General features: G+C 45.7%; 1 protein-coding gene across 1 annotated transcript in view; it reads left to right on the forward strand.

Annotated features, from left to right (window-relative positions):
* The first annotated feature begins 2,410 nt into the window (after nucleotides 1-2,410).
* The window catches only part of CCDC60 (coiled-coil domain containing 60), a 163,212-nt gene continuing 153,303 nt past the window's right edge, over nucleotides 2,411-12,319 (forward strand). The window contains exon 1 of the mRNA XM_043557728.1: nucleotides 2,411-2,968. Within this exon, the coding sequence (XP_043413663.1) occupies nucleotides 2,879-2,968 (90 nt within the window). The 5' untranslated portion in view covers nucleotides 2,411-2,878. The remainder of the gene's footprint in view (nucleotides 2,969-12,319) is intronic.

Below are 12,319 nucleotides of genomic sequence, written 5' to 3' on the forward strand. Positions count from 1 at the left end.
TGTATGGGGTACTAGGCTCTATACATTTCATTATTTCACTTAGTGATCCCAACTGTATGAGGTGGGCATAACCATCACTATTTATATATGTGGTGAAGTTGAGGCTAGGAGAGGTAAAATCCCTTGACCAGGATCTCATCACGAGTCAATGGCAGAGCCGAGATTTGAACACACGTCTTTTCAATTCCAGAGCCATTTCTACTTCCAGGTGTCACATAGCTCTGACAGGTGGCCATTAACAACAAAAGAAAGGAGAGCTGACACTTAACTGAGCACTTCTTTTCTGCTAGGCATGGTTCTTCACATGGACAATCCATTTGGTTTTCATCACAGATTACCTCTGAGGCTGCTCAATGCCCAAATCAGTCCGGCTCTAGAGTTTATGCCTCTTAAAATGGTTCTCTGATGTGTATTTCCTCATATTGAGCCCAAACCTCTTCCTACTCTGTGGACTCAGACAGAACTTGTTGAGTCCTTCTCCAGCGAGCCTGCCCCTCAAAGCTGTATGAACATTTTCCATCCCATTTTGCTTTCTCATCCCAACTCATCCCCAGCCCCATCTACTGAATACAATTCAGTTTATCTGCATCTTTGTTTCCTTTTTTATGTTTATGTATGCATTTTTGAGAGAGAGAGAGAGAGAGAGAGAGAGAGAGAGAGAGAGATATCATGAGCGGGAAAGGGGAAGACAGAGAGGGAAACAGAGAATCCCAAGCAGGCTCCACACTGTCAGTGCAGAGCCCGACGTGGGGCTCAGTCTCATGAACCTAGAGATATGACCTGAGCCCCAATCAGGAGTCGGCCGCTGAACTGACTGAGCCACCGAGGCATCCCTAGTTTGTCTGCATCTTTTTGAAAGCACTTTCGGATTGCTTAATGCTGTCCACAACGGAAGCAGGAAGACCAAAAGTTCCCGTGAAAGGGAAGGTCAGACTCAGTCTTCCTACAGTGGCCAGAAAATAATGACTTCCAAGCATCAGCATCTAGAGCTGTGGGGCGGGGCACTGTGTATTGAATAGAGGGTCATCTGGCAGAGGAGTCCTTCTAAAGAGAAGCTGAGGTAGGGGCATTTGGGCGGCTCAGTCGGTTAAGCGTCCGACTCGGCTCAGGTCATGATCTCGCGGTTTGTGAGTTCGAGCCCGCGTCGGGCTCTGTGCTGACAGCTCAGACCCTGGAGCCTGCCTCAGATTCTGTGTCTCCCTCTCTCTCTGCCCCTCCCCCACTCACACACTCTCTCTCCTTCAAAAATAAATAAACATTAAAAATTAAAAAAAAAAGAGAGAGAAACTGAGGTCATTATCGTGTGACATCATAACCTGCAGAAGCTCAAGGTTTAGAGATAAAACATGAATTAGATTGATTTCACGTGAAATAATGCCAAGGATAAAGCATGCAAATCAGAACTTGTGCAATAAATCTTCTGCAAGCTGAGAACCTACCCCATGGGGTTACTGGAAGAATTAAATAAATTAATGTATGGAAAGTGCTTAGCAGAGCACCTGGCACCAGGCGAATTATCGGTAAATATTAGTATTAATATCAGCTGTGAAATGAACACTACATGTAAAAATGAGTAATTCTTTCTGGGGATGGGATGTCAGGAAATAATCGTAATAGTTGCCACTTGACTAGGATTCCTCACATGCTCAGCCTTTATATACATTATCTATTTTAATCCTTGGCAATCTGTACAAAAGTGATTCTTCCCTTTTTAAAGATATGGAAGCCAAGGATCAGCAGAGTTTAGGGATCGTATCCTGGGTCATGCAGTTAAGTGGTTAAGAGCTTGGGTTTTAGACTCAAACAAGTCGCGCTTTTGAATCCCAGCTCAGCCACTTTGTGTGACCTGAAGCATGTCATTCAAGTTCTCTGAGCCTCAGCTTCCTAGTCCATTAAATAAGGTAATAAAATATTTTCCTTAAAGATGTGCTGCAGACAATGAGCCAATGTATGTAAAACAGAGCAATGTCTAGCACATTCCAAACACTCCTTAGATGTATACATGTGTGTGTGCGTGTATGTATATATGTAGGGGCTTTGAAGTGTGAGTAGGAGTGTGTCAGGTGGAAAGAGGAGGGAAATATGCTTCTCAAGGTAAAGTAACTGTGGGGCTAAAGACACACACTGAGGTACCCGACCCAAGGCACAAGAAATCACTAGTGGGTTACTGGCAGGACAGAGCAGCGTTTAGAAGGAAGGAGTCTCTTGTAGTTAGACGGAGAGAAAGGGTTAAGGTCCTCAGACCTAAGAGGAGAAACCAGAGTTGGGAGAATGTGGCTTCCTGGCCAGTCGCCAGCTCCCAGCCATCTTCCCTGCAACTCCTGAGTTCGCGACCCCGCCCCCACCAATCCCAACCAATGAGGAGGTCCTCCACGGCGTCTCGTTGCCAGGCAACCGAGTTGGCCCCGGCCTTGCAGTTAACCGATTTTCTCTCCCTAGTGTTGGGAACCTGAGCCTCACACTGGGGCCGCCTTAAGATAGGGATCTGGGGGCCCCTCTGTGGGCTCCCTTCAGACTTTATCAGTGGAGTTTTATTTTTTTTACTTCATATTTTATTTTCGTTTATAAGAGAGAAAGATATCCCCTTCCAAAGAGAGGGAACGCTCATGAAAGTTTGTGACTTTCTAAGAAGTGAATAATTCCAGGCTTGCCTGATTCTACCCAGTCTGGACCTCCTTATCCTGTTTATGGGAAACCCAGATGACCTGCCTCCTTACTCCTGGGTCAGAAGCCTCTTTGGAGTCTATGTAATTGGCATTGGAAATCAGGGAGAAACTGCTGGAGCCTCTCACACCAGTGGCTGCTGAAGTAGAAGATTCGGGGGGGCGGGGGGAACCTCTCTTTAGGGGGCACAGGCCACACCTGAGGGATTTCCAAGATGACCAAAATACCAGCCACCAAGAAGGTGCAAAGCGTCCCCAACGCAGGGGCCCTCTGGCCCTTTTATGCCTCAGAACATCTAACACAGGTAGGTCTCCCCTCTCTGCCAAAACCAATCATGTTTTCAAGACCAAGTGATATAGGAATTAGCCTTCAGGCCAACAAGAGACAGGGGAAGAGAGGAGTCATGGTGTAATTAAATTGTCGAGACACATCCCTGTTGCTATCAATGGTTGGCTTCTCGTAAAGAATGAAAACGCCAGCCAGAACACTGAGCTGGGCCATCCTATTAGCCAGTAATTCCAAAATGATAGAATAAATCAGCAGTGACACTGTAGAACATCAGAAAAAAATTAAGATGAATTGTAGGTTTGCCATTGCAGAAATTATTTTCAGAGATCCACTGGGCTCGGGGTACGTGCACTTCCTCTCTCTTATGGAAAGAATGCGAAGTCAAACTTTCGGTTTTGAAGCTTGACTTTGCTACTCGCAAACTGTTGACATAAGATAAGTTGCTTAGCATCCCTGAGCCTTTATTTCCTCGTGTCTGCAAAGTGACAACAGGAATTTCAACTAGGCAGAAACAGTGTTAAGACTGAGGAGATGTGGAAATTGGTTAACATGATCCAAACACTTGATAATGTGTTTATGTGACATGAAATACTGCTGTTGATTTGAAAAAAAAAATCATGAATATGTATGTAATGGCCACAGTCAAGTGTTTCTGTTTTCAAAGGATCATAACTGGGTAGGCCAGTTCTGTCTTTGGTAACTGTGTCTTTGTTATTGTATCTGCAAACCTGTATATCACCACTGATTGAGATAGGTGAACCGTGGGAGAGGGGGTCACAGGCAACCCCGGCCCACTGTGGGGTATCTTATGGCTCAGAACCCTGCCCCAGGAAGGAGGGCCTGGGGAGAAGTCAGTGCACAAAGGAGAGCTTAAAACTCACCCATGGGTTATGTGGTGGCCCAAAGTGCTCCTGAGCTCCTACCTTCCAAGAATTACCACATCTGTATGCACCCCCCATTGTTCTGCTCTCTCAGTGAGCTCGCTCTGCAAGATGCAGTTCTCACCTATCTCCTTTCATCTCAAAAGGCTACACAGAAGTCCCATCCAGAGCAGTCCTCTCGGGGACTGAACTTCCTTAGCAGGGGCCGGGAGAGGGGGTGAGGAGAATGAGTGAGGTGGACTTTTCAGAAGTAGAGGGGTTGTGGGCAGTGGACCCAAACAGCCTGGGTTTGAGCCCTGGATCTGCCTCTTAGCAGCCCTGTGGACCTTGGGCAACTTGCAGAACATCTCTGCTTCAGTGTTACCATCTGTCAGAGGCGGGTATGGTTATGCCTTCTCATGAGATTGCTGGTGAGCATTAAATGATCTATCTGAAGCTCCTGGAACAGTTCTTGACACACAGTGAACACTCCTTAGAACTTAGTTATATTGTTATTTCATTCATTTGGCAAACATTTATTGAACCTGTTATGTGCTAACCACCTGCTCTTGTAACAAATGGGACTTGCCTTTAAAAATTTCATAATCTATAGTGTGTATGTTTGGGATGGGAAGTGGGAGATAAGAAACAGATAATTGTAATGCAAAGTGAAAAGCATCATTGGGTGTTGTGAGAATGCAGAGGACAGCTAACTCGGACGTGTGTGTGTGTGTGTGTGTGTGTGCGCGCGCGCACGTGTGTGTCAGATTTGCGGAGGGAAGAACCCATGTATCCAAGTAAATGCAGTAGAGTTTTCCATCTTGGGACAGAGAGATGAGAAAAGTAGAGGGAGATACAGAGGTTGGAATGACCATGTCTTTCTTGGAAGAGGGTTGGTGGAACCAGGAAGGTCAAGAAAAGGGAAGAAGGTTTCCAGGGAACTGTTGGGTAAACTAAGACTTTAGGCACAAAAGCTTCATTGAAATCCCGCTGCCCCTGCCCCACTTTCTAGGAAATAATGAAGACTCTAGGGTGTCACTGGCTCACATCTGAATTATCATACTTGTAGAAATTGCAACATTTTAGAGCTACCGTAAAGCGCTGGTTACCCTAAGCGAGGTTAACCAGAATGTGCCACGCCACAAAGAAAATATGTACAAATTGGGATCAACTTATGGTGCCAAACCCAATCAAAGCAGTAATAATTGCAGTGACGTTAATAACGATGGTAATAGTCGGCGCGTCTTGAGTATTTACCATGTGCCAGGTCCTAAGCTAGATCTTTCAGAACCATCTACAACACATCAGGGTGAACTGTTACCTCCTCACAAGATAGATGGCAACGTGGAAGCCCAGGGAAAATAGGTCCCTTATCCAAGGACACTGGCCAGCAGGGAACAGATTTGAACCTGGATCTTTCTCCAGGGTTCCAGCGCTCCCCGCCTCCCCACGCTAATCCGGCAGTGATAGAGGTTAGCATACACACCACAAGGGTATACAAAATGAAGGTGTAAGTGTGGGCCCTGGCTTCAGATAACTTTCGGGTTTATTTGGGGGGCAGAGGGTGACATATAGACAAAGAATAACAAATGCCAGGCAGCCAGGTAAGTGTCTAATGAGGAGTGATTGAGGAAGGATCTGGTTTCTCAGAGGAGAAGGATGAGGCCACACTGGGCTGCATGGTAATACGTAATACCACTGACTACGGGTCCACCATGCTCTAGTGTAATGACATGCAGAGACCTCCCCCCCGAAAAGGGTCCCGAAGCCCTCCGAAGCTAGGTATTTTCCTTCTCACAGAATGGGAGTTGCTATGTCATAACTAATGTTACAGTGACACCCTGCCTCGCCCAGTGTCTTCCTGTAGTTTTGAAAAATATGAATAATATATGCAAATCCCCTGCTTGAATGGCTTTTGTTGAGGAAACCTTGTAGCTCGCCCTTACATGGGGCTCCCTAATCTTTTAGGGAGTTCCTTGTCCCTTTGTTTTTCAAGGAAGCAGAAGAGAAGTTTAATGGGATTAGCCATGGGAAGGGAGGGAGCAGGGCATGTGCAGATTACCGTGGACATACATTTTCTTCCCTGAAAGGGAGCTAAAAGAAGAAGGGCACTTAGCACGCACCCCTCCACGTTGCAGAATGGAAATGCAGAAATGGCATTTTGGCAAAAACGATTAAGTTGTGGAATCCTTTAGACAAGCTCTGTCTCTTGGTGCCTGAAGTGTCTACCTCGCTGAGATTAAACACCCAGCGGGAAAAGAAGGATCCCTAATTTGGGCAGATCCTGAAACAGCCAGTAATCATCCTGGGCACTCTACTCCTATCATAGCTTAGTGACTTAAAGAGACGTTTCTTCAGCAAACAACATGAGCTCAAACCCCGACTTTGCCACTTACCAGGTTGTGTGGCCTTGAACAAATCAGTTTTCTGAGCCTCAGTTTCACGGGGAGGTCGCATTTTATCTAATCGAAGACGCCTTCCATTTCAAGAGGTGTCGTAATTTTGTTTTGTGCCACGAAGAAAGAAAACTCTACTGATTAAACTATAACCTACTTTCCATTATAAGATGTGCCCCAGTTTCAGAGTTGCTAAAATGTGAAAATAAAATGTGCATCTCAGAATAGATGAAACAGCTAAAAATGCTCCCTTGTCATAGGGTGTTGTGGGGATTAGATGAGCTCATGTGGGCAAAGCTCTTAGAACAGAGCCTGGCACAGAGTAAATACCATGAAATGTTAGCCATGATGGCTTTTGTTTCATCCTCTATCGGCTCTAGGATAGAGGGGTTGTTATTAACCCCCTTTTGCACCTGGGTAGACTGAGGCTGGAAGAGCCCCAGGGTCTGGTTCTCTGCTGAGAAGGGAGAAGGGGGCAAATGAAGCAGAATCCCAGGTATAGAGAGTATTGCTTGGCCCAAGCTTGGCCCAAGCATCTCTGCCCGCCCCTCCACTCCCTACTGTCCTACCTCCGCCTCCGCACCCCCCTCCCCCCCAACCCCTGTGATGAGAACAGAAATGCCCAGAGAAGGTCTCAGGAGTCCAGCCCAGGGTACGCCCGGGCGGGCTGCCTGGAATCAGAAAAGGAGAACTAACATGTTTTAGAAAGAGATCCCCCAACAAGAGAAACCTGGACTTTCCACAGAAGACGTTTCCAGCTGCAAACATGAAATGATTTTCCCCCTTGTCCAGACGGGGGGCACTGTGGCCTGTAGAGGTAAGTGGCGACTCATCACCCCTCTTTGTTGGAAGTGGGCTCAGCGCTGGGTGATTTCTCTGGCCTCTAATCACAGAGACCACGCCCCCTGCCCTGAATCACTGATTGCGATGGAAAAACAAAACAAAACAAAACAAAAAACAAAACAAAAAACAAAAAACAAAACCAAAATAGAATAAAAGCTCTCGTGACCACTTGAGATTCAATTCTGAAGAATCCCACCAGCTGCGCCTTCATTTTTATACGACTCGTGACTTAGGCCAGGGAAATACCAACCAGTCCTTTTCTCTCTCCAAGGGATTCTTCTGGCTCCATTGTTATACGCAGGAGACAGTTGCAGAATTCAAGTTGCTTTGTTGTGTTGTTTTTCTTTCTGCCCCAATGCCGATGCTATAGACTGGTAATGCCTGCCTTGGTGAATCTTGCTGTGTCTAATTGCAGGTCAATGTGACAGTGAGTTCCCCTCCAGGATAAATTGTGGGGAAGGTGCGTGTTCATTACCTCCTGACACAGGAAGAGCGATAGGCACTTTCTTTGTGCTGGACAAAATGAAGCAAGCTCTTTGTCTCAGCTGCAAAGAGGCAACTGCTCAGTGTGGGGAAGGGGTGGGGAGGGCGGAAGAAACACAGCCAAGAGTCTAGTTGATGTGATATTAGCTTAGTGACTAGGTAGGAGCTCTGCCTTGGAGGTCATACAAAGGTGCGCTCAAATCCCCTCTCTGACAGTCTCAAGTAGGAGGTTCTGTGAAATGGGCTGAATTATAATAGGGTCTACTGCATCGATGTTTTGGCAGGTTCAAATAAAATAATGCATGTGAAATACTGAGCACGATATCAGGACACAGTTAGCCCTCCCCCGACCCTGATGGCGGTAGTTATTACCAGTGCCCCTCTCTGTCCTCCGACTGGACGGAGTGCCACCATCACCACTTTGAAGACGCGGCCAGCCCAGATATGAAGGCTGGAGGAAGCTGACAAGTCACGCACTGGGGCCATCATTAGTGAGGCTAAGTGCCAGCTTAAGGGTAGAAGGGAAAAAGTGGGTCTAGGGATGATTTTTAGAACTGGCATGAGAGTATATCTGCATGAAGGATGAGGTGCCTTGCAGGAGAAAATTTGTTCTGGTGGCAGAAATGCACATCCCAGTTAAAAACCCTGGTTGTAGAAAAGGAGGTGTCTCTATAGTTTGCATTTCTTGGATTTAACTCTCAGCCCAAGCCCATTACTCATGTTTGAATCCGATGGAGAACCAGAAAGAAGTGAGAAAAAAAAAAAAAGGAAAACTCTATGTATCAATTAGGATCATTTTGGGCTACAAGTAAGAGAAAAACTGAAAAGCAGTGACATAAACAAATATGAATTTATTTTTCTCATGTAAGAAATGTGGAGGTGAATGCCTACTAGTATTGGTTCAGAAGCTTGCTAATTAATGTAGGAACTGGAAAGTCTTTTCCCCTCATGGTCATAGAATGGCTGCCCCAGCTCCAGGTGTCCCATTCCTACCCCAGCAGAAAGAGGTAAAAGTGGAGATTGTGGGTTACTACCTTTGTCCCTTTTGTGAGGCAAATGAAGGCTTTCCAAGAACTTTCCTATTTTCCTCTTATGCTCCATTTGCCAGAACAGTGTCGCCTGCCTTTTCTAACTGCAAGAATGGCTGGGAGGGGCACCTAGGTGGCTCAGTTGGTTAAGCATCTGACTTCAGCTCAGGTCACGATCTCAGGGTTCGAGCCCCCCGCTCGGAGCTTGGAGCCTGCTTCGGATTCTGTGTCTCCTTCTCTCTCTGCCCCTCCCCTACTCTCACTCTGTCTCTCTCAAAGGCAAATAAACATTAAAAAATTTTTTTTAAATGAATAAACATTTAAAAATTAAAAAAGAATGGCTGGGAAAGTGTGTATCTAACAGCATGGAAAGCAGGGGCAAAGGAGAGATGAAAGAATGGGAAATAGGTATTGGTTGGAGTAATCAGCAGTGGCTGTGAATCACAAATGATTTCCCAAAAACTCAGATACTGGTGGACCCAAGCAACCCAGTGACTGTGAGGCTCTGGGGGCAGGGGAAGGGTAGAGGCCCTCAATGGAAGAATTCGTTCCTTCAAGGAGTATTTGTATATGCCAACCATGATGCTAGGTGTTGGGGATACAGAAGTGAAAAGAGGCAATCCTATGGGACACGCTTCTGGAAACTCTGAAAAAACATGTACTTACAAGAAAAACAGGAAGAGAGAGAGAGTTGGGACAGCAGAACCTGTGCCATTGTTATTACTGTGACTCCCATCTGGTTCGCTGTTTGAGGGAGGGGAGCTTGAAGAAACTCCAGTTAGACAGGTCTTTACACATCTGTGGAAGGAACCCTGTCCTCAACCCCCTATCAACATCCCCACCCCCCCAACCCCCCACCCACCCACTGCAGCCTCCAAATACTCAGCTGTGAGCTGTTAAATTCAGAAGCTGCTGCAGAATCCATGCAGGGTTTGGTGGTAAGTAAGCACTTACATGAAATCTGACAGAAGCCAATTAAACCTTTCTTGGACTGAATAAACCAACATATTTTTCTCGGAGATCTTTCTGACAGCTACATTCAAAATCATAATGGGTGGTAATGGGATACCTTCTATCCTGAGATGGTGGCATTTTTCCCTTCTAAATTCCTGTTTTCAAACTCTGCTCAGAAAATTTCTTGTAGGGCTCAATTTCGATCGAATGTATTTCTGCCTAAATTGGAATTTATGCAATCGCTAGTTTTATTTAATAACTCGAGAATTAGTCACGTCTGGCGATCGGCTTGCATGTCCAGAAGTGCCTCGGGGTTTCTGGGTATCACAAAGTGAGAAGATTATACTGCTGGGATGGTTTCTGGGGTGGGTTCAGCATTGTCAGCGGCTTGAAGAGGTTCATGGTATCTCAGTGGTAGAAAAGACAGAATAATGTCCCACAGTAGCCTGGTTACATGGGCAGGGTCACCTTCCGGGGTGTATATTTAACACCTACCATGACAGATGCTTAGGGGGTCAGACCTGGGGACTTCTCTCAAGGAACTCACAATTCCACTGGAGAACCAATTCATAAACATCCATGAATCAAGACAGCAAATAAAAAGTACCAAAAAGAGGGGTACCTGGGTGGCTCAGTCGGTTAAGCATCCAACTTCGGCTCAGGTCATGATATCATGGTTTGTGGGTCTGAACCCCATGTCAGGCTCTGTGCTGACAGCTTGGAGCCTGGAGCCTGCTGCAGATTCTGTGTCTCCCTCTCTCTCTGCCCCTCCCCAGCTCGCACTCTCTCTCTCTCTCTCTCTCTCTCTTTCTCTCAAAAATAAACATTAAAAAAATTGTTTTAAAAATTAAAAAAAAAAGAAGTACCAAAAAGAAAAGCAAAAAATATATAGGAGCTTGGAGATAGAAACAAATTCTATCATGGGAAGAAATGCACAGAGAAGCTATCTGGTCTGAATCCTCAACATTGGCTGGAAAGAGGTTGAGTAATACGAGACACTAAACCAAAGCTAGAATTTTTCTTCTTTTTAATTTATTTAAAAAAAATGTTTTTAAGTTTATTAATTTTGAGAGAGAGACAGCACAAATGGGGGAGGGGCAGAGATAGAGAGGGAGAGAGAGAATCCCAAGCAGGCTCTGTGCTGCCACTGCAGAGCCTGATGCAGGGCTTGAACTCACAAAACTTGAGATCATGACCCGAGCCAAAACCAAGAGTTGGACACTTAACCGATGGAGCCATCCAGGCGGCCCTAGAATTTATTTTCTAATAAGGGTGGAAGCAAGACAGAGTACTACTATGCTTCCCCAAGGAGCATGTTCTTTCTGGAACCCTGTATGATGAAATGCTCTCCCTCAGAGCTCCAGTAGGCAAACCGTTGCATACTCTCCCTCTTCGTACATAAAGTTACCGAAGTTTCAATCCCAGGGCAGTTGTCAAATTAGAGAAGATTTTGCTCCATGAATTTTCGCTAAAGCTTTCAATAACCAGAAAGGTCCAATGTGTTGTTTCTTTCAAGGCTTTGAACTTCAGCAGAGCAGGGTTTCTCCATCTTGGCACTGTTGACATTTGGGGCCGATGAGCTGTCCTGTGCATTGGAGAATGTTGAGTAGCATCCCTGGCCTCTGACCCTTTGATGTCAGTAGCAACCCCTTCCCCAAGTTGTGACAACCAAACATGTGCCCAGGTCTTGCCGAATGTCCCCTAAGGGGCAAGATTATCCCCGGTAGAGAGCCATGGCAGTGGAAGACTACTACAGTCCTGAACATCTTTCCCCAGCTGAATGCTTCTCTGATGATGCAACATTGCCCATTTAAATAAGTGATGCCATTGTGTACCAGTTGTTCAGGCAGAAACCCAAGCCTCCTCTTTGACCCCTCCCTCCTCATCATCCCTTAGGTCCAACCAGATGCCTCAGGGCAGGTGTTCTTCCCTCATTACCTTCAATTTGACCTTCTTCCAACCCATTCTCTTTCAATACAAGTATGATATTGCCACTCCACTCGATAGAACAATCAAGTGGCCCTCCAATGCGCTTAAAATGAAGATTAATATCTATAATGGCGTTTAAAAGGTTCTGCAGGATCAGGTCCCTGCCAACTTTCCCTTTCTCAACTCTCATTATGTGGCCCCTACTCAGAAGCCAAACTGGTTTTTGAATATACCACCTCCTTCATCTTCTTCCTCCTTCTAAAATGTCCCCTACCCTTTCCCCCCCTGGTTTTCCATGACAAGATGTTTCCAGAGCTCTGGACAGTGGTGGGACAGGCATGGCTGGCTTCCGATCCCAGCTCTTCCCACTACCTGGTCAAATCACTTAACCTCTCTGGTTTCTTCACATTCATCTACAGAACCAGGAAATCTAACCTCCCAGTTTTAGGTCTCCCTCCTTCCATGGGACTCTAGGGAGCAAATAATGGCTACCACTTAACTGAGCATTTGAAGTGCATCAGGTTCTTAGCATAAGTTATTAAAATAATCCCTCATGTCATGGGCAGATGCCATCATTACCCTTATTTGTAAAGAGAAGGAAACTGAGGTGTGGAAAGGTTTTGTAATTTGCTCCAAGACACCCAGAAAAGTAGTTGGTGTCATTAGGATTTGAATTCAGGACTGATTAACTGGAGAGACCCTGTGCCCTTAAGATAAGCCTGTTGACTGCAGTAACAATGAGCAGTAAGTAAACAAATATCTCTCCAAAAGGGGCATCTGTTGGTTCTTTTTTATAAAGAGTATATTCAGAAGTATCTGACAGAAAAAAAGGAAAGTGACAATTTTAGCTGTAGGCAATGCAAACAAGAATGTG

The sequence above is a fragment of the Prionailurus bengalensis genome, chromosome D3 (genome assembly GCF_016509475.1).
Source record: "Prionailurus bengalensis isolate Pbe53 chromosome D3, Fcat_Pben_1.1_paternal_pri, whole genome shotgun sequence".
Classification (NCBI taxonomy): domain Eukaryota; kingdom Metazoa; phylum Chordata; class Mammalia; order Carnivora; family Felidae; genus Prionailurus; species Prionailurus bengalensis.